Below are 26,565 nucleotides of genomic sequence, written 5' to 3'. Positions count from 1 at the left end.
TCAGACCATAGATCATAACATTAACACCATGTTGTCGTAAATACGAGTTGTAACTGGGGGCAGATAAAGTTCCTGCTTCTGCTTCACCTTCTTGGCTGAAGCTCGTCTAACAAAGACGCCTCAGTCTCAGCGGCTGCAGGATTTCAGACGACCCTTTGAAAACCTTTAGGTGACGTCAGCGCAGTGATAAGAAATGCATCAGTCCACAGCTCAGAGGGAAAATACCCCAATTAAGACGTCATTCCCATAATTTCCGTCTTTCATCTTTTCTAATTCAGGCTCTTAAGAGAGAATCGAGTCTCTTTGTGTGTCGGAGCCTCAAACTGCCCTCCAATTAAAGGCTGCTGCACTTTTAATGCCTGGATACTGTGTTGTAAAGTAAATGGACCACAGCTGGTTGCCATGCTGGTCTCTATGGTGACTTCCTGGCGACGGAGCTCCAGAGGTCATTCTGGATCTGCGTCCTCGATCCAAACACGACATCATTAACATGGAGGCTCCAACAAGTTCACGGTACGCCTAAAACCAGGCCGAGGCTGCGTGGCGTCGCCACGGTGACTAAACCAGCCGCACAGCGACTCTGCTTCTTTACGATTTCATGGTTTTCTCCGATATAAAAATACATCTTTGCGCCGTCCTCTTCTCCGCCTGGGTGTGTCGACGAAGCCTGGACTTTGTTCCCGTTTAAGTCCCAGAATAAGAAAAACCTCAGCATCGGTCAGGAAGCAGAATCAGCAGGTCAAGCGAGCTCGTGTTAAACCCTGTGCGGCTTTTTTAAAGTAACCGTCAGAAATATTTTCCTCATATATTAAAACGTTCTTCCAGGCAGGAAGTTCAGCCTGGTGGATCAGCTGATTTGAGTGTGAACAGCGTGTTTATGTTTTCTACTCTAAAAACAATCCTTGTTTCTATTTTTCTAACATGTTTGATAAAGTAAAACTGCTCTCATGAAGTCACACATGTCTGCACTGACACACACACACACACACACACACACACACACACACACACACACACACACACACACACACACACACACACACACACACACACACACACACACACACACACACTCTGGAGCTGTGGGCTGGGGAGTTCCTGTGAAACTGAGTGACCTGCTTGAACTGATTTATTCAGTTTCAGTTTCTATGATTCATCCACAGAAACCTAAAACACCAGAAGCTGCATTTTGGCTCTAGTTGAACTTCATGCAGATAAGCAGTCAGAGATCCCAGCTGGGCAGCGCTGCTGGTTGTACTGGTGACTGACTCATACTTCCCTTGGACGTGAGGTCACTTGGTCGTCTTGGACTCACAGACTGTTTTATCCGCAAAAACAACATAAAAGACACCGTTAAAGCTTCAAGCCCACATTCAGTAAATATGAGTTTGCTTTATTTACTGAGTATGTCTCATATCGAAACTGTAAAAAACACGTTGAGCGACGAGTTAAAGGGGGAACTTGAAGCTTTGCACCCCGGCCTGGATTCGTGTCCATCTTCAGCACTAACACTGGTTGGTTAGCTCGGTGCGAGCTGCAGGATTTTCCTCGAGGCTGTTCAGATTTGTTTTGCTGCCACAGAGGAAATCAGTGACTGAAAATGAGTTTATGAAGTCAGAAATGAAGCAAGGAGAAAATCCAGACTGAGGAGTGACGTCTGTCTGACGCTCTGGAAATGCTGTCAGAGACGATGGTTCAGCCTGAATGTGGAGGCTACACCGCCTGACGGCGTGCAAGCAGAAACTACACCACGGATGAGTCCTTGGATCCGGAGCGGATCTGGATTAAGCTGCCGTGTTTTCGTGAGAACTTTGACAACTTTAATAACATCACATTTTCTTGGAAGGAGCCGCCGCCCGCAGTGTGCAGAGGAAGCGTTTCCTCATTCTCAGGCACGCAGCGACCGACTCGCCTGCGGTCACGAAACAGTCTTCATCAACCTAAAGATCAGTGAAAGCTAACGCCGCTGCTCGCTGACGTGCAGACGGAGAAAGATGCTCGACTCTGAGTCCAGAGGAAACAGCGAGCAGTGAGTTCATAACTCAGCCTAACAGTTTCATTCATGCACAGGTGAATCCATTAACACCAGTCTGTTCCCTGTTCCCACCTGCTCTGCTTCAGCGAGGATCAAAGGTTGGCTCGTGCAGACACGCCGAACGTCAGCTCGTGTTGGCCGAGGCACCTGAACATCACGGAGCAGTCTGCGGTGAGATCACATACTCTCACTGTCTCAGCTTTTTCTTTGAAACAACAGATCCCAAACGAAACTTTTCAAATCTGGTAAAATTCAGTGACTCTGAATGATCGGAGAGGCGGGATTCAGACGTGGTGTTTGTCCCAAACAAAGGGCCCTGGCTCCGCTCTTTGACCTGCACTTGCACCCGTATGACCGTTTAGTCACTTCTCTGTTTAGAGACGAGCTTTGGGACCACGCTTCCTTGCAAACATCACTCCAGACTTCATGCATCATCAAAGCCTCCCACTCAGCAGCGTGCTTTCAGTTTTCATTTCTTCCTACTGCAGAAACGGTTCCAGAGAAAGCAGCGCTGAGACGTCCACATCGCTGCTGCTGTTTCTGTGCGTTTAACTGGAAACAATAATGAAACCAGCAGCCGTCAGACTGACACTGATCTCTGTTTCCTGATGTTCTTGCTGCTGCTTGTTGTGACACGCCGTTATTTGCGTGACGTTTATCTCGTGTTTATCCGTCTGGTGAACGGCCGCTGACGGATGTCGTCTCCCTCGCTCTCTTCCCATCTCCCTCGCTCTCTGTGTCACAGCTGTAGGTCCACGGTGATGTCATCTCTCTGGCAGTTGCCATGTTTTTGACAGTGTTTACGTGTTTCCTCGGCAACAAGCATCCCACATCTGCATCTTTTTCTCTGGACCTTGAGGAGTTCACTTCATCCACCTCTGTCAGCCCACTCTGCCCACTCGGCTTGTTGTCTACTTTTCGCTGCTTCTCTGACTTTAACGCTTCAAAGCTGACGGCCGTGACAGGAACAGGAAACCTCCAGAGTCGGAAAGCCGGAGCCAAATTCTCACAGTGCGACTGCCGCAGCGAGCCATCCAAACCTTTTCTTTGCCTTTCCAAAGATGACACATCTGATCATTTTCTGATCGGATTCCCAAACCAGCAAATGACTTAATGGGCCCGACCGTCACAAAAAAGATTCTTGTAATTATTACTGGGAGGTTTACATGTGGCTTTCAAGCAGTCAGACATCAGGAAACAGCCCTCTACGACTCCTGACATCAAGAAAACCAGCTAACCTTGACCTCTGACCCTTTGATGGTTTCTTTGTTGGTGAACATGTTTGTCACAGAGACTGTAAATAAAAGATGGAAGTCTGTTTTTCAAAGCTGGAACGTAAATCAGCCACCACCTCGCTGCTGTCTTTGTTGTTTTGGAGCTATGTTTGGATGAGAGGCTGAAGTGCTAAGTTAGCAGCTAATGCTAGCTAGCTCGATGATCCCTGTTAGGCAGCACATAAGCACATTAACCTAACCTCCCCATCAAACTAGTGAAAGTGGTACTCTCCTGCTGTGCACAACATTTATTTCTTCATACTCAGGAAGCAGAAGAAAGCCTTAAACTGAGTCAAAGTGCTAATATGACCAAGCTTGTTAGCAGGCTGCATCAGCACAGAGGGAGCTAGCAGGCTTTATGAACGTTATGCTAGCACCATGAGCCGCACAGTAAGCTCTATTATTTTTCAGGGGACTTCTTTAAAGTGCTTCTTTAACAGGACAGATAGAGTTAGGAGGTCCGGTGACTCGAATTAGCTCAAATGAAGCGTAGCAGGCAAAGAAGCACCGCATCCTTCATTTACTGGTTGAAAACAGGTGATTTTTAGGATTCTGGACATTTTTTAAATCAGTTTCATTTCTTCTGAACGATGAATAAATGAAACCTCCTGTAAATATTTGACATTTTTTCACAAGAAAAAAAAGCAGAGAGAACTTTAAGCTGCCTGGTGCCGTCTTACTGAGGACAGCTCTGACTCTGAGCCCAACATTTCACCAACACCATAAAATGATGCAAACTTTGGAGACACGACGAGTGAAATGTGCCAGAAACAGCACATGTAACTGCACATATCAGCACCGATCTCTCATCCTCTGTCCTTCTATTCCACTCCTGTTTTCTCTTACTTTGCTTGTCTCTCTTTGTTTTCCGTCTGTGTTTGGACTGCTTCAGGATAACGTCTCCCCTCGGTGGGTTCGTAAAGACAAACACATGTCGATCTGAAGTTCAGCTCCAGTTTTGTTCCCTCTTCGGCCAAGTCTCCATCATTTCCTCCGCCTATTAACCTCCATCCATCCATCCATCCATCCTTCCTTTTGTCTCTCTGGTGCTGTTAGTCGTTCCAAACAAAGTCATTACTAAGTCTTAATCCCTCGATGATGTCAGAGCGGGAAGAAAATTACAGTATGAGGCGATCACTGTAACTGTGTGTGTGGGAAAACATGTCTGAGAGGAGGCCAGCACGTGTGTGTGTGTTTAATGTAAAGCAGCGACTTCTTTCATCTCAGTGACAGTTTTGATTTTAAGTGATGTAGAAAGAACGAGTTTAAACGTGTTTTGGTTTTGCCGAGGCCCCCCCCTCTCTCCTGCCGCTCCTAAACTCACAAATACCAACGCAATTAGTAATTTTCCCTTCTGTAAGGCCCTCTGCAGCCGATTGATCGCACATGTTTGTGAACAGACTGATGAACATGTGAAGCCCAGGTTACGAAGCATCTCAATACTTCTGTGATTAAAAGGACAATTTAGTGTTTTTACACCAGGAGAATGATCAGACCCCATCATGCATCACGTAGCTAATGACCATATGTAGAAGGCCTGGCTGCAGGGCATCAGACATCCCGCCACCCACACACTGAGATAGATGGAGGGAAGCTGTTTTCTATCATGTTTGGCACACGGAGTTTGAACTCCTGGTTTCCTGCAAACAGTTTCCATATAATCCCAGAAAAACTGGTAATTTCATCAAAATTATATGATGTTCTCCCGTTTCAGTGTTTGGTGCCAGATGGGTGAAATGGAAACAGAGAAACGTTTACACTTATTAGATAATGAAATCATGTATGAGCCACAATAAGTCACTATATTTGACATATGTGACTGAATTGTTACCTGTTATTTTCAGGTATTAATTCAGTTAAAAGCACATGACTGAAGCGTGCTGTAGTCCTGACTCAGGTCGTCAAAGGTTTCCAGGAAATTTGCATAGAAATAAACACGTTAAAGAAAGACCACATGTCCAACATGGACATGGCCTAAAAGGCTGCTGAATGAAGTTAGTTTTTCACAAACATGATTATCCTCTGCAGTCCTGTGCAAAACTACCTGCACCATAACTCAACACTGCATCAGTCAGCAGCAGGAAATGAAGTGGTGATTTCCTGTGTGACTTCTTTGGTCTCTGACGTCGTCGCTGAGGAACTTTGGCCACTCCACTCGTTCACGCACAGCATCTCAGTCAGGTTGACGTCTGCACTCTGACAGCAGCTCGATTCAGCTCTTCTGTCAGAGTTCTGCTGCTGTGCTTGGATCGTTGTCCTGTTGATGACCCTGTCCGAGCTTTAGCTCACGTTTGACTCCAGACGACTTTGGGGAACAGAGGTCCGGGCAAATGGCCCAAATGATTGTCCTTCCTCCACCGTGCTGAGCGCTGGTATGAGGTGCTGCTCTGCATTGTGGACATCATCTCCACTTTGGTCTCGTCTGTCCAAAGGACATTAATCCAATCACGAAAAGCTAAGCTGTGCTGCCAAATAAGCCACACCCACTCGGTGCTTTTCAGGTCAGCAGGTCTCTGTGCATGACGTCCTCTCAGAAACAATCACATCCTTATTTCTGGCTGCAAATACACATTCATGGTCAAACAGTCTCTAAACTGCAGCTCACTTTTACATATTTGCACGTCCTGCTGTTGCTCTGTCCTGCAAACATCACTTTAAACAGTCTAACGCTTCAAACTGAAACACCTTGAACTCATTTGCACAAACTTGCACGCTCGGCTGTTACAAGCGAGCAAATGATGAACAGCTTCATCAGACAAAGCTACGCTACTACCCCCTACATGCGGTAACATCAGAGGAGCGGACCGAGGACGTTGTTGCTATGTTGCAGTTTATTTTCGTCCACGATGATATGATTGTGTTTGTGTTGCTAACACTGTCGCTAACGACACTCACTGTCAGCGCTTTAAGGTTCCTGTGAGGGAAGCAAATAAAAATGCTCATATGTGGTTTGAGGAGAATCAGCAGGAAATGCAGCACATGATTAAAGCAGGAGATGAGGTGTTAGTGTCTTCCACATGGGCTCCGACTGCCAAGCGCATCCGGCTGCGATGGAACGAGTTTGGCTCTAAACGAAAAGCCAAAATGAGCGGAGGGAAAGCAGACGAAATGAAAAAGGAAATCCATCAGCCGGCCGTCCTCCTGCTGCTCTGCTGCAAACATCAGCCCGACATTAACTGATACATAATTACTATTATTCGTTTTCACAGGAGAGGCAGATTCGGTGTTTCTATATTTAGTGAATGGTTTTTAAACTCTTTGTCAACAGAATGAAGCTTGGTGAAAGTCCCTGCCCTGCCTGGAGGGTCGTGGTGGGCTGAGCAGCCACTCTGGGGCGAGTCCAGGTTTGATTCTGTTACGTCTCCTCCATCTTTCTTTTCTACTGTCAATCTGTCCTGTCATAATTAAAGCCATCAGGATCCATGAGGATATTTTTTAAACCAAATTAATTTTTAGATGACTCATCATACCTCTGCAATGCCCGAGGTTTAAAGAGAAAGGGCAGATGTGTTGTTACTTTGATCTGAAAACACACATCTCTGTGCCGTGTCCCGGCTCAGACTCACTCAGTCTGACGCATTCACGACTGATTTTTGCTGTTTTAGAGAGAAAACCTCCAAAAGTCCTATGAGCAAGAACTTGGTGACGGCGGGAGGAAGAACTCCAACAGAACCAGGATCAGGCAGTTTTTATTAAAGCCATTCAAAGGCACCTCTGAGAAATATTAGCATCTTATGAAGTTCAAACATGTAAAATTAGTTGCTTAGCAACACTGCTAATGATTTTTTAAAATCATAAAACTTCACAAAACTGAGTATTTGCTTCATGGTGTCGTGTATTAATAACACTGAATACAGAGCGTGTTGTAGAGCAGGCTGATGAGTTTATGCATGAAGGTGGATGCTGGGTGTTTAAAGACAGTGAGTGGTTACTGGTGATGTGTCGGCCGCGAACGAAACGGCTCTTAGAGCCGGGTCTTTGACGTGAGCGACGCGAGCCGTATTTTTTTTCTTTTCTTTCTCTCAGCCTCTCTCTCACACTTTTTCCCGCCTTGTGCTTTAGAGGCAGAGGGGGGAGGGGCGGTAGTTACACTCAGTAGCACAGGAACAGAGCGGGAGGGAGAGAGAGAGTTGCAGATGATAAAGGATTCAGAAAGTTTATTCATGCAGGTCCATATGACAGAGAATGTGCATTTCTTTTTGTTTTCATATTTTAATTTATATTTAATTGTGTTGTGTTTGCAGTGTTTTGTGTTGTTTCTCTTTAAATTTGTTTAAAAGGAAAAAGCTGAAAATTTAAATAGTTAAAAGTTGAAATGTGAATAGTTGGTTTTTGTATCATATGATTTATTTATTACATTTTATGTGGAGTGAATAAATAAAAGTATATTTACGGTGGCCGCTACAGACAAAACACATAATAACTCAAAACACGTACAAAACACAACAGAAGTGCTCCAGGATGCTAGGGGGCAGTGTTGAGCTTTTGTTACCTCGTGGCTACACAAGCCGGCAAGTACCAACGACCGGATTTGGTGTGTGGTAGTAACAGGTAAATGAACTTTTTTTAAAATTATTTGAATATATATGAGTGCTTGTGTATAAATACACAAACAATACACACATGCTTTCAATTGTGTAATTTAAGTGATCTAGTAGCTCTGTTTGGAAGTTCAGTTAACGCTAGAAATGTTTCTTGGAGTTTGTACGTGTTTTGTCTCTAGGGGCCACCGCATATATTTATATATAAACATATATAAATAAAACCACTTTTTTTTTTTACATTAGTAATTCCTTTTGTGCTTAATTTTATATTATTGTTAATAATAAATTAATTAAAGCAACAAAACAACCTGAAGAACCGGCTCTCTATAAAGAAATCCCATCACTAGTGGTTACTTTACAGGTGGACGTGGGACCACCAGAGTCCACACAGCGCTGATCGGTCCAAACCCGGCAGGATCCTGACACTCCAACAAATTTATGTCCCCATCACTTTCCAAATCAAACCCACTCTAGTAACCACGGTTACTGATGTTTATTAAATATTAGCTGGAAAAAGACATAAACAGCAGCTCCATCTAAATCTCCAGGCACATTCAGCTCCCCTGTCACGAGGGGTCACTGCAGTGGGTAGCTTTCCTCCACATCCACCTACTGACATGACCCCAAAGCAGAGCTCTGTCTCCACCTGGAAAGTGAACCAGCAACTGAGCGGATGTGTGAACCTCCACCTCCCAAACCTTTGAGTGGTAGCTAAAATGACCCCCCGAAGAAAAAACTATTGTAGGTTACATTTCTTTGTTTAATTGACTTTGAAATTTCAAAATTGTGACTTTCGCCGCCATCTGGAGACGCTGAGTTTCACTTCCAGTCACGGAAACATGAAAGCGGCGCTTTGGTCTCAAACCTGCGCTCAGCCGACGGAGTCACTGAAGTTTAACGCCATAAAATCTGCAGTAATTTAGTGTTTATGGAGCCCAGAGATCTCCTCTGGCACTGCAGCCCAACCTCACAGATCATTCTTACAGGCGTTTGTCATGGAAGTGACAGACTGTTCGTGTCCTTCAAAATAAAAGACCAACACACCCCCATCACTTACACTTTGGATATCCTCTAAGGTTTGCAGACTGTGATTGCTGTTATGACTGCGGTCACATAAAGCAGGATTTTTATGGTGTGTGTCAAATGTTTGAAGTTCATTTTGAGCTCAGCAGTTTTGTGCTTCAGGCTGTGAACGCTGCTCACAACGACGCACCGCAGTTTGATATTTCTACCTGCAGACCTCTTTGGAAACTTCACTGAGGATCTTGTAAAGAAACGTGTGTCCTCCACACTGCTCCACCCTCTCTACATGACCTGGTGAAGGTCCTGGATAAGGGGACAGTGAGGACTGTGGATCTGTTATGTGAATTATGGAAATATGTGCGTGAGCCGAACAGGTTTTTACTGGACTGTCTCCGTGTGGTTCCACAGTGTGAGAGAAAAACAGCAGCTGGCTTCACATTTTATTCATTTTATTAAAATTATTCAGTTTTAAATGGGGCCTTTCTGCTTTTCCATACTGGAAACACTTTGGTCTGAGTCATAGCACAACACGTATATTACTGTATGTGTTGTATATGCAGTTAATGGTGGATGCTTCTGTCTAACATGGCAGAGTTTCAGATCAACACGACACGTCAAACGTCTCACAGGAGAAAGTGGGCCCCTCTCCGGGAACAACACACGTTTCTTTAAGAATGAAACTTCTGATTTTTCCCCTTTTTTGCTGCTTTCAGTTAAACTGATAAATTCAGTTCAGGTGATCTGATGCTGGAGTCTGTGCACGTCTGCCAAAGAACCACTGAGGAGGTAGAGAAGTGAAACTCAAAGACTTTAAAGCTTAACCTGCCGCGTACCTGGCTGCTGAAGGTGATGTAGTAGGTCTCATACTGGACAGGAGGCGGAGTCCAAACCAAAGCGACTGACGTGTCTGTGATGTCCTGAGTGCTCAGCCGGGAAACACCAGACATGACTGAAAGAGAGAAACACAGACTTAGCTGCACAATGAGACTCAGGCTAACACCACCGTGTGCGTTTGTCTCCACGTGTTTGTGTGGCAAAAACTCCTGTTCAGCAACATTCCTGCTTTAGCGGACGCCGCGCTATGCTGACCTCATGTTATAGGACAGAGGCGAAGCAGCTAGCAGCACAACAACAAACACGACCTCTTCACCTGGTAGATGACCTGGCTTCATCCACCAACACCATGGCATCTGGGAAGGAGGCCCTACAGCAGCTCCACCCTGTCCCAGTGGCTGGAGCGGGCCAGCCTACCACACTCAGCCCTCTCCACCTTTACATGACCACCACTGAAAGTGGAGCACAGCAGACTGCCAATCGACAGATCATGCTATCAACTGTTTAAGACAAGTGCACGTTTACTGAGCAAATATGCAATAAGTTTATTTATACAGCAACAAATCACAACAGCAGTCGCCTCAAGGCGCTTTATATTGTACAGTGGACCCTACACTATTAGATACAGAGAACAACAAGCATATGAGCCCCTATGAGCAGCACTTTGGCGACAGTGGGAAGGAAAAACTCCCTTTGAACAGGAAGAAACCTCCAGCAGAACCAGGCTCAGGGAGGGGCGGGGCCATCTGCTGTGATTGGTTGGGGTGAGAGAAGGAATATATTTGGGGCAGTATAATCCAGGAGTGACCTTTCAAGCTCTTCCACTCATCAGGTGACAACAAACATGATAATAATAATAATAATAATAATAATAATAATAATGGCTGTATTCAGTGACTTGCAGATGGATCACACACAGACGAACATCATCGGCGCCACAGTTTAGTCACCTCATCACAAACGTTCCTGTCCATGCTCCGTGCAGTCGACACTGCTGAATAACCCTGCAGGTCTTCTTCCTCCTCGTTTTCTCTCTCCTGTGATTGATGCAGTGGAACAAGCAAAGTGTTTGTCCTGCAGCAGGAGGCTTTTTCTCCTCCATCTTACCCAAACCAAAGTGATGCATTTATCAGAGTTTGGCATCAGCCTTAATGAAACCTTAAACCATCTGCTCCCTGGCACCACAACAACAGGACAAACCATTCGATCTGATGTGCAGGTTGAAAATGACACTGCTCCAGTGATGAGGGGTGGTTTTCTCATTAAGGCTCATGTCCAGGTCTGTGATTTCCGAGCCACAGCATGAGCTCAGATGAGGAAGAAGAGGCAGATTTCAGTCTTTGAGGGTAAAATTGAAAAGCAGCGGGAGCTGGCTGAGACCGATCGAGGAATCTTCTGGTGACCACAAACAGGACTCAGTGATGTGGAAGTGAAAGAAGCTGCTGGCCAACACATTCACTGTAAGTTTACTGAGGCGATAATACATCAGAAAAGCTCTTTATTTGCTTATGCACTCTAATGTAACTTACATTAATATTCCTGTGTGCTTGATGCAACCCACAGCAGTGCTGTGTGTCCACTGGAACACTGGAAAACATCAGCTTACCTTTAAAGGTGCACACTATTTTTACTGTACTGTTACAGCACTGTATAGAAGTAATCATCACATGTATGTAACCTCTGCACCACAGCTGTGTTGGCTCTGTTTCAAATACAGCAGCTGAATTTTCATTTGCTTCAGGTGTTTGTTCTTCTTTGTTCTTTAATGAAAAGAAAGTAAAAATACAAAGAAGCTTATCTCATCCACCTTCTGCTGCTCTTCTCCCATCAGTGTTCTTTAGTCAGCTCATGAGAACAGCCCGACGGACTCGGCAATGACCCCGCCTCTCCTGCCACTGCTGCGTCTGGATTAACTTTATTTCCTCCCAGAGGGAACGTCGTGACTTTATTTCAAACTTCCTCTGGGATGGTTTAAATCGCTCACACCGCAGCAGCACGGCACAAACACAGGCGCAGTAAACAGACCAACACCTCCGGCTCACGGAGGCCGCCTCCATCAGCCTCCATCAGCCTCCAACAGTCAAACTGGAAGATCCGCTGCTCGTGGAAGGCAGCTACTCAAGTTCAGCGTGCGTGTTACACATGTAAAGAAGCATTATTTGGCTGAGCGCCTTCACAATAAAAGCTTCCCCATTCTGCAACATTATTCCATCAAACAGTTTCTTTTGCACATAAACGTCATCAGACTGATAAATATTTCTCCGTTTGATCCCATCTGCTTTGTGTCTGCGTCTATCAGACTGTGGCCTTGGTGGTTTATTCGCTGCTTTACGTCAACTCTCACTGTTCTGTTTTGCGTGATGGTTCCTTTAAGCTTTATCGATTTCAGCTGCCACAACGTTTTGATGTTTGTTGGGTTTGTGTGTCAACAACTGATTAAAGTTATAGCCAACGGCCGTCATGTGGAAGGCACATCAACACAAACATACATTTAAAGACACAAAAACTAAAAGAAACATTTATCAGAACAAAATGTGCACGTCTGAGTGTTTTCAATCAAACACTTTAAAGAAACCTAGACGTGCCTTTTTAGGTTTGCCTCTTATCTGTAGTTACTTTTATTTAATTTAATAACTGTACAGTTCTCTGTTTATAGGAACCACTGTCCTCGATGTAAATATGTAAGAAAAATGTTTCTGTCCTGTTTGTTTGTATATGTGTCTTTCTGGCTGCTGTTACAACCAAATTTCCCCTTGTGGGACAATTAAAGGATTATTCTATTCTATTCTATTCTATTCTGTTCTATTCTGTTCTATTCTATGTTCAGGCAGACATTTCAGTTGTTTTCTCTGAGAGCACTTTGTCTCACACTGGGCCAGTAATGGCATCAACATGATGAAGCTGTGACTGTCTCTTCAGTACTTAGCATGTCCCACTGCTATGACTGCTTAACAACAGTGGAGAATAATGAACATATGATATTTGGAGGAAGCAGCAAGTCGCTGTCAAGAACCTGCACTTTGTTTTTACAGCTGGTAATATGTCAGTGCAGCGATTAGAGCACGCTGTAGGTGTTACAGGTACTGTGGCAGCTGGGGCGCCAAAATAATACCATAAAATAACAGAAAAGAACTTCCTCATGAAAATACGGTTATTTTCAGCAATGACAATAAAGTTTGTTGCCCTAATTTTACACGGGATTCTGCCTTTTTCAAGTGCTTTTAAACATTAAATTAGGAACATTTTAATGTGATTAAACAATGAAATTACCTATAAAAAGGTCAATGAATGCGGCAATATGAATAATAATACTTAAATGTACAGAAATATACAGTTAACAGTTGGTTTACATAATAATGGATTGCATTCATATAGCGCTTTTGAGACCCTCAAAGCGCTTTACAATTCCCCTCTGACCACCACCAGTAGGTGAAGCGTCTTGCCCAAGGACACAACGACCGAAACTGTCCGAGCCGGGGCTCGAATCGGCAACCTTCTGATTACAAGGCGAACTGCAAACTCGTTAATTTACATTAGAAATGTAAAATCAGTCTATTTATTTAAATTTAATGATATTCTAGAAGAACAGTACAAAACTGTAAAATACACAGTAAATACTTTTATATTACAATATTTTTTTTACAGTGTGCTGCAGTGGTTTGTATCATATCTATCTAACAGACTCCAGTTTGTGCATGTAAATGGAGAGTCCTCTTCACACACTGAGGTTAATTATGGAGTTCCACAGGGTTCAGTGCTAGGACCAATTCTGTTTACATTACATCAGGAAGTCCTAAAAGTCCCTGAAAAGCCTTCAGCTGATCCAAAATGCTGCAGCAAGAGTCCTGACAGGGACTAGAAAGAGAGAGCAGATTTCTCCTGTTTTGGCTTCCTGTTGAATCCAGAATTCAAAATCCTGCTCCTCACATACAAGGTCTTAAATAATCAGGCCCCATCTTATCTTAATGACCTTGTAGTACCATATCACCCTATTAGAGCGCTCCGCTCTCGCTCTGCAGGCCTACTTGTTGTTCCTAGAGTATTTAAAAGTAGAATGGGAGGCAGAGCCTTCAGTTTTCAGGCCCCTCTTCTGTGGAACCAGCTTCCAGTTTGGATTCAGGAGACAGACACTATCTCTACTTTCAAGATTAGGCTTCAAACTTTCCTTTTTGCTAAAGCATATAGTTAGGGCTGGACCAGGTGACCCTGAATCCTCCCTTAGTTATGCTGCAATAGACGTAGGCTGCCGGGGATTCCCATGATGCACTGGGAAACCAACCATCATCTCTGACCAGCGCGTGGTCATAAACTGGAGGGAAATATCCAGTTAATAATAATAATAATAATAATAATAAATTTTATTTATGAGCGCCTTTCAAGTCACCCAAGGACACTTTACAATAGGATAAAACACTTAGTAAAACAATGGCAGAATAAGAACAATAAAACAAAAGCACAAGATAAAATGAACAAACAGTGGATTCACAGTGAATATGCAGATTTGAACAGATGAGTTTTGAGGTGGGATTTAAACTGGGGGAGAACCAATATTTCTTATTTCAGGGGGCAGAGAGTTCCACAGCCTGGGAGCAGAGCAGCTGAAAGCTCTGCTTCCCATGGTGGTGAGGCGGAAGGAAGGTACAGCAAGCTGGATAGAAGAAGAAGAACGAAGTGAACGGGCAGAACAAGTGGTGGTTAACAGGTCAGAAAGGTAAGGAGGAGCGGGGTTATGAATGGCCTTGAAGGTGAGCAGAAGAAGTTTGAATATTATCTGGAATTTCACTGTGAGCCAGTGAAGTTCCTGAAGAACAGGTGATGTGCTGGTAGGAGGGGTTCTGGTGATAATGCGAGCAGCAGAGTTCTGAACCAGTTGAAGCTTATGGAGGGATTTTTGGGGGAGACCATGCAGAAGAGAATTGCAATAGTCAATACGGGAGGTAACAAGACTATGTACAAGAATGGACGTAGACTGGGTGGAAAGAGAAGGAAGCAATCTGTTAATGTTACGTAGATGGAAGTAGGCAGAACGGGTGAGATTATTGATGTGAGATTTATAGGAAAGTGAACTGTCTAGGATGACACCAAGGCTCTTAACCTGAAGAGATGGGAAAACTGTGGAGTTATCGATGGTGAGTGAGAAATGGTTTGCCTTCAAAAGGTTGGATTTGGTGCCAATAAGGAGGATCTCAGTTTTATCCTCATTGAGCTTTAGAAAATTAGAGGTAAACCAGGATTTTAACTCGGATAGACATTCTGTAAGGGAAGAAGGTGGGAGGGAGGAATCAGGTCTGCAAGAGAGATATAACTGGGTGTCATCAGCAAAACAGTGAAACTGAAGATCAAATTTGCGGAAGATGGTACCTAGAGGGAGGATGTATATTATAAAGAGAAGAGGGCCTAAAACTGAGCCTTGAGGTACACCAGAGCTGACGGGGAATAGACGAGAGCGGGATGATCTTAGTTGAATAAACTGGGAGCGGTCGAGGAGATATGATTGAAACCAGGCGAGGGGTGTGTCAGAGATGCAGAGAGAGGAAAGTCTGCTTAGAAGGACAGAGTGAGAAATGGTGTCGAAGGCTGAGCTCAGATCTAAAAGGACGAGAATGGTGAGAAGACCAGAGTCAGCTCCGATTAGAAGATCGTTAGTGACTTTAAGTAGAGCAGTTTCGGTACTGTGACATGAGCGAAAACCAGATTGAAATCTCTCGTAGATGTTATTATTAACCAGGTGTAAATGAAGTTGAGCTGCAACCACTTTTTCGAGTATCTTAGAGATGAAGGGTAGATTGGAAATCGGACGGAGGTTGTTAAAGGTGTTAGGATCTAAAGAAGGTTTTTTCAGTATAGGAGTGACTAGAGCAGTTTTCCCCCCAAATAATATAATAACAGCAAAAACTTGCATGTTTTAAAGAAATAAATGACAACTGTCTAAAATAATGTGAAAAGGCAACGTTGGCTAAAGGAAATCATAATATTTGGATGTTGGTTCAGTGTTATGTATTTGCATCTGTAGCTATGTTTAGGAAGGAAAATCAGTGTTCACAAAAAATCTGTTTCCAATCAAACGTTTTTGCATCATTTAAATATGCCAACAGTTTCTCCTGATTATGTCATTACTGGGGTCTCTGCAGCAGGTGGATGGAAACATACTTCACACTTTCTGCTGCCCACTCTGAGTTTACTCAGTGGGCTGTCAGGCTGTGGGACATCCCTCCCTCCACTCCAGTAAGTGGTCAGTTGCATTTGGGAAAACACTTAAAACTCTCACACACATGCGGCTGTCCTGTGCAGCTGTCTGAGGGAGTTTTTATGTGGTCTGGACTCTACCGCTCTGGTAATGAAACTGCTCCGTCACTCAGATCACTGCAGCGTGAACAACCTCCAAACAGGCGTGCTAATAGCCTACCACACCCTGGTAACAACAATGGCAACAACAACAACAACAACAAGAAAACATGGCTGAAAGAAGTACGCAGCTCGGCTGATGCTGCACTGTATCAAATTAAACAACCCCAGAATGACAGTTTTAGAAGAAATGTGTGGTTTGTGCACATTTGTTGCAAACAGATATTCCCACTGCAATTAAATGTGATCCTGTCATGGTGAACAAATGTTCTTCAGATAAGAATGAGACACAAACATGCATTTTACACAAAATAAAGGAAAGACATACACCAATGTAACCATGTCCCTAACTTTAACCCACACCGCTATACACTCCAACTTTTAAGAAATTCACCCTGGGTGTAGTTGATGTTAAGAGATTATTATCTACAGGAACAAAAACTATGTTTGTTTACCAGATCCCCAAGGTTTGATTCTGTTCATCTGGACGTAGATGTGGGAGAAACGTTTCGTCACTCATCCAGGTGACTTCTTCAGTCACCTGGATGAGTGACGAAACGTTTCTCCCACTGAAAGCTCTACATCCAGATGAACAGAATCAAACCTTGGGGGTTTACTTACCTGTTTGATTGAGCATGCATCAAGATGTTTGTCTACCAGACTGTTGACATTTTCCCTGCTGTATTGTTGGGCAAAGTAATCGGTCAGGATTGACTCAACCGGACATTACAGGAAGTGCAGTTTTGGTGCTCTGGCTTCATTTTCCACCTTACTGTTCAGCTTCTGGTTCCGTCCATGCCCCCACCATAAATGTAACCAACTCTTGACTATTTGTGGTTAAAGCCAAGCCTACCAAGTCAAATTTAAAGAGGCTTGGTGGGGAAATAAACAAGCTGTCTTTCTTAAAACAGTGAATTATAGCATTTACACTGGGAGCAACTTTGCTCCTTTGTGCTGTTCGTGCACACATATCTCGATATCTCGATATCTCGATATCTCGATATCTCGATATCTCGATAGATAGATAGATCGATAGATCGATAGATAGATCGATAGATAGATCGATAGATAGATCGATAGATAGATAGATAGATAGATATGGAGAAGATAAATGGAAGATTTGACTCACCGACATCACAGTTGGGCCCAGTCATCCCCTCCTGACACTGGCTGCAGTCTGGTCCTGTGAACCCCCGACGACACGCGCAGCTCCCCCTGAAGCAGCGCCCCCTGTTGTTGCAGTTGTTGGGGCAGCTTTTAGCACTGCAGTCTGCATCAGTGAATCCATCATCACAGACACACTGTCCGTTAACACAGCGCCCCCTGTTGTTGCAGTTGTTGGGGCAGCCTTTAGCACTGCAGTCTGCACCAGTGAATCCATCATCACAAACACACTGTCCATTCACACAGCGCCCCCTGTTGTTGCAGCTGTTTAGACAGGTTCTTTCAGAGCAATCCTCGCCAGTGAATCCATCATCACAGACACATTGTCCGTTAACACAGCGCCCCCTGTTGTTGCAGTTGTTGGGGCAGCCTTTAGCACTGCAGTCTGCACCAGTGAATCCATCATCACAAACACACTGTCCATTCACACAGCGCCCCCTGTTGTTGCAGTTGTTGGGGCAGGTGTTTTCAGAGCAGTCGTCACCTGTGAATCCGCTGTCACATATGCATTTACCATTAACACACCTGCCACGGTCGTTGCAGTCATTTGGGCATGTTCTTTCAGAGCAATCCTCGCCAGTGAATCCATCATCACAAACACACTGTCCATTCACACAGCGCCCCCTGTTGTTGCAGTTTTCAGGACAGACTGCCTCAGAGCAATCCGCACCGGTGAAGCCACTGTTGCAGACACATTTACCGTTAACACACCTCCCACGGTCATTGCAGTTGTCTGGGCATGTCCTCTTTAAACAGTCTGGCCCAGCGAATCCAGGATTACACACACACTGCCCGTTAATGCAGCGCCCCCTCCTGTTGCAGTTGCTGGGGCAGGATTTGTTGAGGCAGCTGGGACCTGTGAAGCCACTGTTGCACACACACTTGCCGTTCACACACCTGCCTTGATTGTTGCAGTTATCGGGGCAGGATCTCAGGGAGCAGTCATGACCGGTGAAACCAGGATTGCACACGCACTGTCCGTTAACACAGACCCCTCTTTTTTTGCAGTTTCCGGGACAGGATTCATCGGAGCAGCTGGGACCTGTGAAACCACTGTTGCACACACATTTGCCTTTCTCGCACCTGCCGTGATTGTTGCAGTTATCAGGGCAGGCTTTCAGGGAGCAGTCAGGACCGGTGAAACCAGGATCGCACACGCATTGAACATTCACGCACTTCCCGTTGTTGCTGCAGTCCCCGGGACAGTTGGACTGGCTGCAGTCCGGCCCGCTGAATCCAGGAAAGCAGACACACTTGCCATCCTTGCAGCGACCCTGATCACTGCACTCACTGGGGCACTCCTTGGTCTCTGGTTTGATGGAGCATCCTGCACCTGATGGACAGGAAGAGGTCAAGAACAGGTTCCTGATCACCACGGCAACAAGCTAAATTCAGTTTAAACCATTTTGAACCAAGCTACAGTATCTGTGACATCAGTTCAGAGATCCTAAAAGAAATCCTGACTTCTTTTTTGGAAACCCGAGTGTGTGTTATCTGGCTTCATGGACAGATAGAGCTGGGTGTCATCTGCATAGCAGTGTAAATGTATGCTATGTCTTCTAATGATGCTGCCTAAGGGAAGCATGTATAATGTAAACAGAATTGGTCCTAGCACTGAACCCTGTGGAACTCCATAATTAACCTCAGTGTGTGAAGAGGACTCTCCATTTACATGCACAAACTGGAGTCTATTAGATAGATATGATACAAACCACTGCAGCACAGTACCTGTAATACCTACAGCATGTTCTAATCGCTCTAATAGGATATTATGGTCGACAGTATCGAACGCTGCACTGAGGTCTAGCAGGATAAGCACAGAGATGAGTCCACTGTCAGAGGCCATAAGAAGATCATTTGTAACCGTCACTAAAGCTGTTTCTGTGCTGTGATGAGCTCTGAAACCTGACTGAAACTCTTCAAATAAACCTCTGCAGATGATCTGTTAGCTGTTTGACAACTACTCTTTCAAGGATGTTTGATATAAAGGAAGGTTGGAGATTGGCCTATAATTAGCTAAGACTGCTGGGTCTAGAGATGCTTTTTGAGTAAAGGTTTAACTACAGCCAGCTTGAAGGCCTGTGGTACATAGCTGATTATTAGAGATAGGTTGATCATATTTAAGATTGAAGCATTAATTGACGGTATGCAGATATCCTGCATCATAGTAATGACTAGGTCAAATGCATTCTTAGATATCCAAAACATAAGACGGCCATCAGCATCACTTCAGTCATAAATGTGGTTTGTTGGAGGATGAATGAAGCGTCTTGAATGAGTTAGAACCAAATAGTTACCCTTTGTTGCACTGCCTCAGTTTTGGGGGTAGAGTGAAGGGGGGTGGACGTCTAATCCTCTCTAAATAGAGTGTAACACAGCCTTGTTGTGACTGATTATCCCCTGTGTGTGTGTGTGTGTGTGTGTGTGTGTGTGTGTGTGTGTGTGTGTGTGTGTGTGTGTGTGTGTGTGTGTGTGTTGTTGCGGTGCAGAGGGTGGACTGGGCGGAGGTGGGGGCTGAGATCACACTGGGCACAGAGCTGAAGACAGAGACGCACAAACAGTCCTCTCCCGTTTCCATCACTTCAGAAGACAAAACATTCACTTTTCTGAAGCTAAACTAAAAAAACTGAAGCTAAACTAAAAAAGGACATTAACTTTTTATCCAGTTTTGGGTAATGATTTTGGAGTAAATTACAGTCTTACTTTATTCCCCCTAACACAAATCAGACCCCCATATCCTCACAATCTATGGGTCCCCATGTTTCAGGTAATACAAGTACACACACACACAGCTCACAGGTTAATCTCTGCCAGTTTGTAATGTGATCATCTCTGAAATTAATCCAATCACACACTCAAAGAAAAACACATATTCTATTAGTAGAATACAGCTTTAGTCTACTTTACTTTTTTATTAGATTAACATAAAGCTATTAGAACACATAATAACAGATGGTGGTGAAATATTCAACAGGTCTGATGCACGTCTGAGAGAGCATGAAGGAGGGTGTAGGAAACAGCAGGTAGCTGCCCAGTAATGTTAAATAAAGTCAAAAAACTTTCATTTTCATTTCGCTTTGCTCTGTATTAGATGTTTCATATTTCATTCATTCACAGTGTTAACGTTTCCTCCAGGTGTAGATAACGCCTCCCACTGTGGGTCCCTGTAACCCTGTCAGAGACTGCTCAGCTGTCAGGTCAGCTTTCCACACATGAAGAGAAAGATTTAGATTTAAACGCCCACTCACATCCTGGGCCACCTGACCTCAGGACATCACATGATAGGGTGGGGCTGGGTTTCACAATGAGCTGACCTGAAGCGTGGCTGATCGTGACCTACGACCGATTCACACCTGGCTAATGTGATTAAGTAGAGAATAGTCCAGATGCTTTTCTTTCCGAGCTTCTTAGACCACGATGAGCTGGATGACTGAGAACCTTCACAGACGACACTTCCTGTGTTTCGTTACCAAACTGCAGAAAACCTGCACGCAGATAAATGTTTGTATACTTCTATGTGAAATGATGAGAAACCTTTTCAAGAAATCAACTTAAAAAACAAACAAAGACAAAAACCTACAGAATAGAAACCACATGCTCAGAGAGCTAATCGTCAGCAGAGACATGTCTGTGGCCTCTCATTGGTCTGTTATTGCTCGAGGTCACGGTGCGAGGCAGATTCACACAGTAATGCAGTCGATGGATCCTGCGCTGCTGTTGACACTCTGGTTGTGTTTTAAATGCGAGTGAAAAGGAAGGTTTATGAATCCGAGTGTCATCGTGGAGCAAAGATTGAAAAGGGACGTCCTGGGAAACAGAGAGCGGCACCTCCATCTCCTCGTGGCCCGTTCCTCCGGCGTGTCATTTTTGGCATCGGGTACACGTTTGGTGTTGTCGATGTTTGGACGCTGCTGTCACAGACTTTGCTGCAAAGCGATGCCCTCACAAAACAAGAATTCGGCAGTAAAAAAAACCTGGAGCGCACACAGGGACCATTTCTTTAACAAATCCAATAGAGTCCAGTGTTTGTTAAACATATGTTGCTATGAACACACACTGTGCTGCAGACCAACAACATCTTGGGTCATTTTCACTGTAATTACGAGCTAAAGATCAGCTGCTGTAAGACCGACTGCTGCTCTGTATGCCGAGCGCCGCCGTGCTGCGCGGCGGGGAGGTTAGCGCCTGCTGATGCAGACTCGTATTAATCGCTGTTCTCTCGTGTTTCCTCCTCTCCTTGCGATGTTTTTCTGTTTGCGTCTCTTTGATCAGCAGCCACAGAATCCTCCCAAACATCCCCAGTGTTTATTTTCATAAATAGGATTATTGCTGGTTGTGCCAGAGTTCGGTTTATATTTACTTTTTCATCCATGCGTGAGCTGATTGCTCCATTTGGTCTGGAGTTTCTGTTTGCTAACCTCACCAACATGCTTCAGGTGCTTTTAGAGTGGATCTTTGGCTGGTTGGGGTTCATACTGTGGAGCTGCTGCAGGACATCATCAGCTCCACACTGATGAAATCAACTGTGGGTGACTTTGGAGCCATGTGATGGAAAACCTCGGCTTTCCTAAAGCTCCCGAACTTATTTCTTCTCGAAGCTTCGAGGCCTTGAAAACATGACTCACGATCTGCTGCACGTCTTTCTGATAAAGTTTGAAAACATTTGATTTTTATTTCATTTATTACTTTTGGATTTTTGGCACTGAGGTGGAACAAACACGACCTCGACTTTGTGTCTGTTAAAGGTTTGTATGCAGGTCCTGCTCCTCCAGCTGTTTTAAGTCTTTTGAGTCCTCTGGTATGAAAAAACATCATTTTTTCCAGCCTGGTATAAAGAATTCGTTCATGCATGACGAATGATTTTGATCACTGTCTCAAATTCAGTTTGAATTTTTATTTTTTTGCACGTGAATGAAAAACTTTTCACGTTTCGTTTAATGTTTAGACGTGACATGAAAATGTGGCTTTTCTATATGACAATGACAGAAATGCAGCCGGTCATTAAAGCTTCGGCATGTGATGAACTTTAAGAATATTTAAAATGAAGATGCTAAAATTATAAACGTCCATGAAGCATCAGATCGGCTCCTCACTGGCTTCAGGGATCTAAGAAGGGAAAAGTGCTGAGTGAGAGTTCATAAAGCTGTGAAAGCTTATCGTAGGGCTCGATCAGGTGACTTTTTCCACTCACGCCAAGCTCTTTATACAACATTCACCCATTAACCCTTTAAAGCCGGTCGGAGCGGCACGCTCTGTTTTGCATAACTATTTTTAAATCCCGGTAGCACTGCAACCACGTAAGCTAGCGCAATAATTTTTTTGCATATGAAACCGGAGGAGTTGTACTTGCATCTTATGCCATCAGCTTGTCCTCGGTCACAGTTTCCTTCCACATATAGTTTTGCAAAAACTGCATAAAAAGCACTTGCAGCAACAAAAACATGATATTCCAGAAACACGCTTTGCCGATCCGATCAGCTGTTCATAACACTTCCTACCTTGGAACAGACGTCAGCGCGAACTATCGCATGTCCGCCATGACCTGCCCGAAACCGGAAGTGGCGTCATTTTCGCGGAAATGTAGTTTTTTTTACCATCAGTGCCTCATGAGCCTATCCGGTTGTTCAGTCTGACGTCACTAGCCGTGTCTGGGTCTAAACTCCGCTGCAGGTCCATATATCAAACGATCACTATGGCATTACTGAGAGTTAAAAACTGTCTAAAGTCTTTCATCTTTAATAAAATGATCAGCGTTCTGCTCTACCAGGTGTAACAATTGAGTTTAACATTCAGGCATCCATGAAAACGGAATTTATGACATTTAACGGAGTTAGAAGTTAGCAGGGAGTTAGCTCGCTAGCTTCTATCTAAATACAATATAGCATGTCCTGACTGCAGGGTTTTGGAAACAAATTAAAACGTACAGCTCTGTTATCACTTCCAGCATAAATGAAGACAGAAAACTAAACAGCAGTGACGTTTGTAGGGTTACTGAAGTTTGGCTAGCTGGTATATAATGATGTGCTACGTGACCGCTAGCGACACAGCTATGTTAGCATAATATAAACAAGCTAACTTTTTTTCCACTGGATAAAAGTTAGCGTGAGTGTTCTCGGTGGTCAGGAACAAATGCAATCGCATGGCAGGATGCTGTAAAAGGACCAAACTTCAGCCAGGAGAACAACTGAGATAATCCATCCACAACACGAGGTTAGTCATTCATATACTGCTGCATGGGCTGGGCTGTAGTTACATCCTAAGGTTTTAAAAACTGAGCTTAAATAAATGATTAGTGGTAATAAAAGCCGAGGGAGGTCAACAGCGATCACTGACTGTTTTAGGAGCTTTTTGAGATCAAATAGAAGAAAATACAAAACATTAAACATGTTAACAACACAAAAGCCATATTAAACGCAGACTACTTTAGACCCGGAAGTAGGATTCGTCACATCATCACTTAATAATCGGATACTGGTGTTTTTAAAAGTTATGTTTGACTTTATGACTTTCTGTGTCGTTTCTGGGATGCTTAGGACTCATATTGCACAGCTGGAAATAGTTTATTTTGATGCACATGCTGTTTTTTTGCAAATTTGCACTATAATATTTATTTTCGTTTTTCCTGCAGTGTATAAAAATTGCTGTATTTCAAAAATAAAACTATGAAGACACTCAAAATAAATTTCCTGTGGTGGGAAACTATTTTGTGAAACTTTTTTGTATTTACAGTTTTGAGGGATAAGCCTCTTAAATTTCTCTCACTAGAAATATATGTTAAAAAAACAAAAACGATTTTCAATTTTTTTGTAGTTTATTGCAAGTTTTTGCAATTTGTGTAATTACTATGCACTTAATGCAGACATATCATTAAAATCTGGGCTATAATGGTTGTATTGATGTATAGCAACTTGAAATGCTCCCAAAAATGGCTCCACAGCATGTAAAAATATAATATAAGCTCTGGCGGACTTGGTTCTATGGTAGGACTTAAAGGGTTAAAGCCGTGTTTCTATGCTTTGTGTCCAACATTCACACACTGATGGATGATCTGGAGAACAAATGATCGTCCCTGCCTCAGCCTGGTTCTGATGGAGTTTTCCTGTTAAAAGTGAGTTTTTCCTTCCCACTGTTGCCAAGTTCATGCTAACAGGGATCTGTAACGGAGGCTTGTTAGCGCTCTGTAAGAGTGCTGTTGACATAAAAGTGTGCCCGCTGATAGTCGCGTCTTTCTGCTCTACAGATAAATATTGAAGGTAAGAAACGTGGTCGATCTAATAGAAATATCCAGTTTTACCTTTGCTTTCGTTTGAGCTGCAGCAGTTTCCTTCAGCCCCTCCACACGTCTCCCGGAGGGCTGACACCTCCCTCTCCAGCCTCTCCAGCCGCTCCCGCAGCGGAGCAAAGTCAGCGTCGCATCCACAAGATCCAGACCCAGACGCCGAATCTGAGGGAACCAGTTTGATCTTATGGGTCAGAACCAGAGGAGAACCAGGCGCCAGGTCAATTTCTTTACCTGCAAACGAGGACATTTGGTTGTGATTATATTCTGCAGTAGGAGCTGAGCTACAACACCCCCCACTGCTGTGAAAAACTACAGTTTCTGGATGTTCTTGTTTCAGGTCAGACTCTTTACCTCCTGTACTCCCATCAGATGCATCACCCTGAGTGGCACAGCCCTCTGAGATGACCACCTGCAACAGCAGAAAACACCAATCATTGCACTTTGTTTCATGTTAAGTTTTCATGTTCTCAATGCTGTGTTCTGCTGGTTTGTTCCACATATGGCTTCTCATGTTTCTACGTTCCTGTTGTCCTGGTTGAGTCCTCCTGTGTCGTATTGTCCATCTTCCCATCAGTGTGTTTGAGTCTAAACCTTTGAGTCGTCTTCCTGACTGTGTTTGGACTTTGTCAGGTTTTTGGACTGTGGATTTCTTGCAGCCACCTTTTTTCATGTTACTGAGCTCGGGGTGAAATAATCGCTGCTGCTCTGGAGCACAAAGTGTCATTTCTGAAAGAGTCCATTAGCATTATCCTTCATCGCAGCTCCTCTGATTGGCTGTTCGTCTATCTAGTTGAGTTTGCTCTGTGCCCGCTGGAAACTGGAGCTCAACAAAAAGGTTCCAGACAAATTCACATTTGCACATTAGTCCGGCGATGCCGGGGTAGATATATTACAGAAGGCGCAGGAGGTTTATGGCTTTAACTTTCTGCTTTTTCCAACATTAAAATGTGCTGGAGCGCAGGGCAGCAAAGACGTCAGTCATCAGTTAAAACACATCGAGAGTTTGTTGATGATAGGTCTCTGCAATTTATTCTTTGCTTGGACTGCAGACGGCTTGGAACTGAACTCTGACTGTGCAGTTGGCTTTTGCATCATCTCCTGAGCAGATTTCTGGATTCAAACGTCCTAACAATGAGATGCCTGTATGTTCATTACTGGCCTTCACTGGCTTCTTCCTGCAATAAGGAATCATCTGCAGACAGATATGAAAACTTAAAACTCCTGTGATTGCGGAGTCAGATGTTACAGGGGCCATCAAATAAAAGCAGATAAAGAAGAATTCCCTGAACCTTTTAACCACACTGACCCTCGTTTAACCCAGATGACCACTGAACTGCCGTGAGTCGGCCCATTTATCTCAGCTAAACCCTTAATCACCTTGAAGGAGTCCTGCTTGGTGTCCCTTGGTGTCCGTTGACCCCTTAACTGTAGCTCTTTGGAGGTTGACGGGGTCAGGAGGGCTGGGCCGGCCAGGAGGAGGAAGAGGAGGAGGCAGGGGATGAAAGGAAGCATCGCCAGGGTGGCACCAGGAGAAGACTTCCCTGGGTGTTTGAGGAGAAAGATGCCGGACCGCTCGGGAAATCGATGCTGACGGACGTTTGCCGGTAACAGCGGAGCCGGTTGCTTCCAGGACTCAGTTGGAAAGAGTCTGCAGATCTGGACCTGCTCTCACTTCGCTTCAGTCACAGAGGTGATGGATTTTTTCCTCTCGCCTTTGCTCTCCATGGGTTTTCCCACTGGAAGAGACACAGAATTACACATTTAAGCTCACCTTAAATTTCATGTTAGCGCAGCAGACTCCACTTTGGCCACAATTAGCCGGAATAGGGGGCAATTAGCTGTTTATGGGCCCGTCAGCGGAGCATGGCGGCCAATAAAAACCCGATGGAAAAAGTAACTTGGTCTGAAAGAGTAGCTTGTTATCCTGCAGCCGATTTTCTGACATGCGGATCAGGCCGGGGCCTGGCAACGCCGAATATTACTTCAAGTGCAATTTGGCCCCAAACAGCCGATTATGTGTGGAGCATCTGAGGAAACAGATCCCAGTTTAGAGTTTCTTTACTT

The 26,565-nt window shown here is 44.2% G+C and overlaps 1 protein-coding gene and 1 long non-coding RNA gene across 2 annotated transcripts in view; one reads left to right on the top strand and one right to left on the bottom strand.

Moving 5' to 3' along the window:
• Positions 1–26,166, bottom strand: part of tnxbb (tenascin XBb) — a 48,011-nt gene extending 21,845 nt beyond the window's left edge. The window contains exons 1-5 of the mRNA XM_085447094.1: positions 25,879–26,166; positions 24,853–24,910; positions 24,514–24,732; positions 17,185–18,552; positions 9,710–9,825 (exon numbers count right to left, since the gene is read on the bottom strand). Coding sequence (XP_085303220.1) covers positions 9,710–9,825; positions 17,185–18,552; positions 24,514–24,732; positions 24,853–24,910; positions 25,879–26,013 — 1,896 coding nt within the window. The 5' untranslated portion in view covers positions 26,014–26,166. The remainder of the gene's footprint in view (positions 1–9,709; positions 9,826–17,184; positions 18,553–24,513; positions 24,733–24,852; positions 24,911–25,878) is intronic.
• LOC146682350 (uncharacterized) lies at positions 11,091–12,029 on the top strand. The gene is made up of 3 exons (XR_014917767.1): positions 11,091–11,170; positions 11,274–11,324; positions 11,542–12,029. It is a non-coding gene; the product is annotated as an uncharacterized LOC146682350 (long non-coding RNA).
• Positions 26,167–26,565: the final 399 nt, after the last annotated feature.

The sequence above is a fragment of the Copadichromis virginalis genome, linkage group LG22 (assembly GCF_057382275.1).
Source record: "Copadichromis virginalis isolate Kocher_CV1m ecotype Utaka linkage group LG22, C_Virginalis_male_GT1.1, whole genome shotgun sequence".
Lineage (NCBI taxonomy): Eukaryota > Metazoa > Chordata > Actinopteri > Cichliformes > Cichlidae > Copadichromis > Copadichromis virginalis.
Note: the sequence above shows the minus strand (reverse complement) of the source record. Positions and strands in the feature narration are given on the sequence as shown.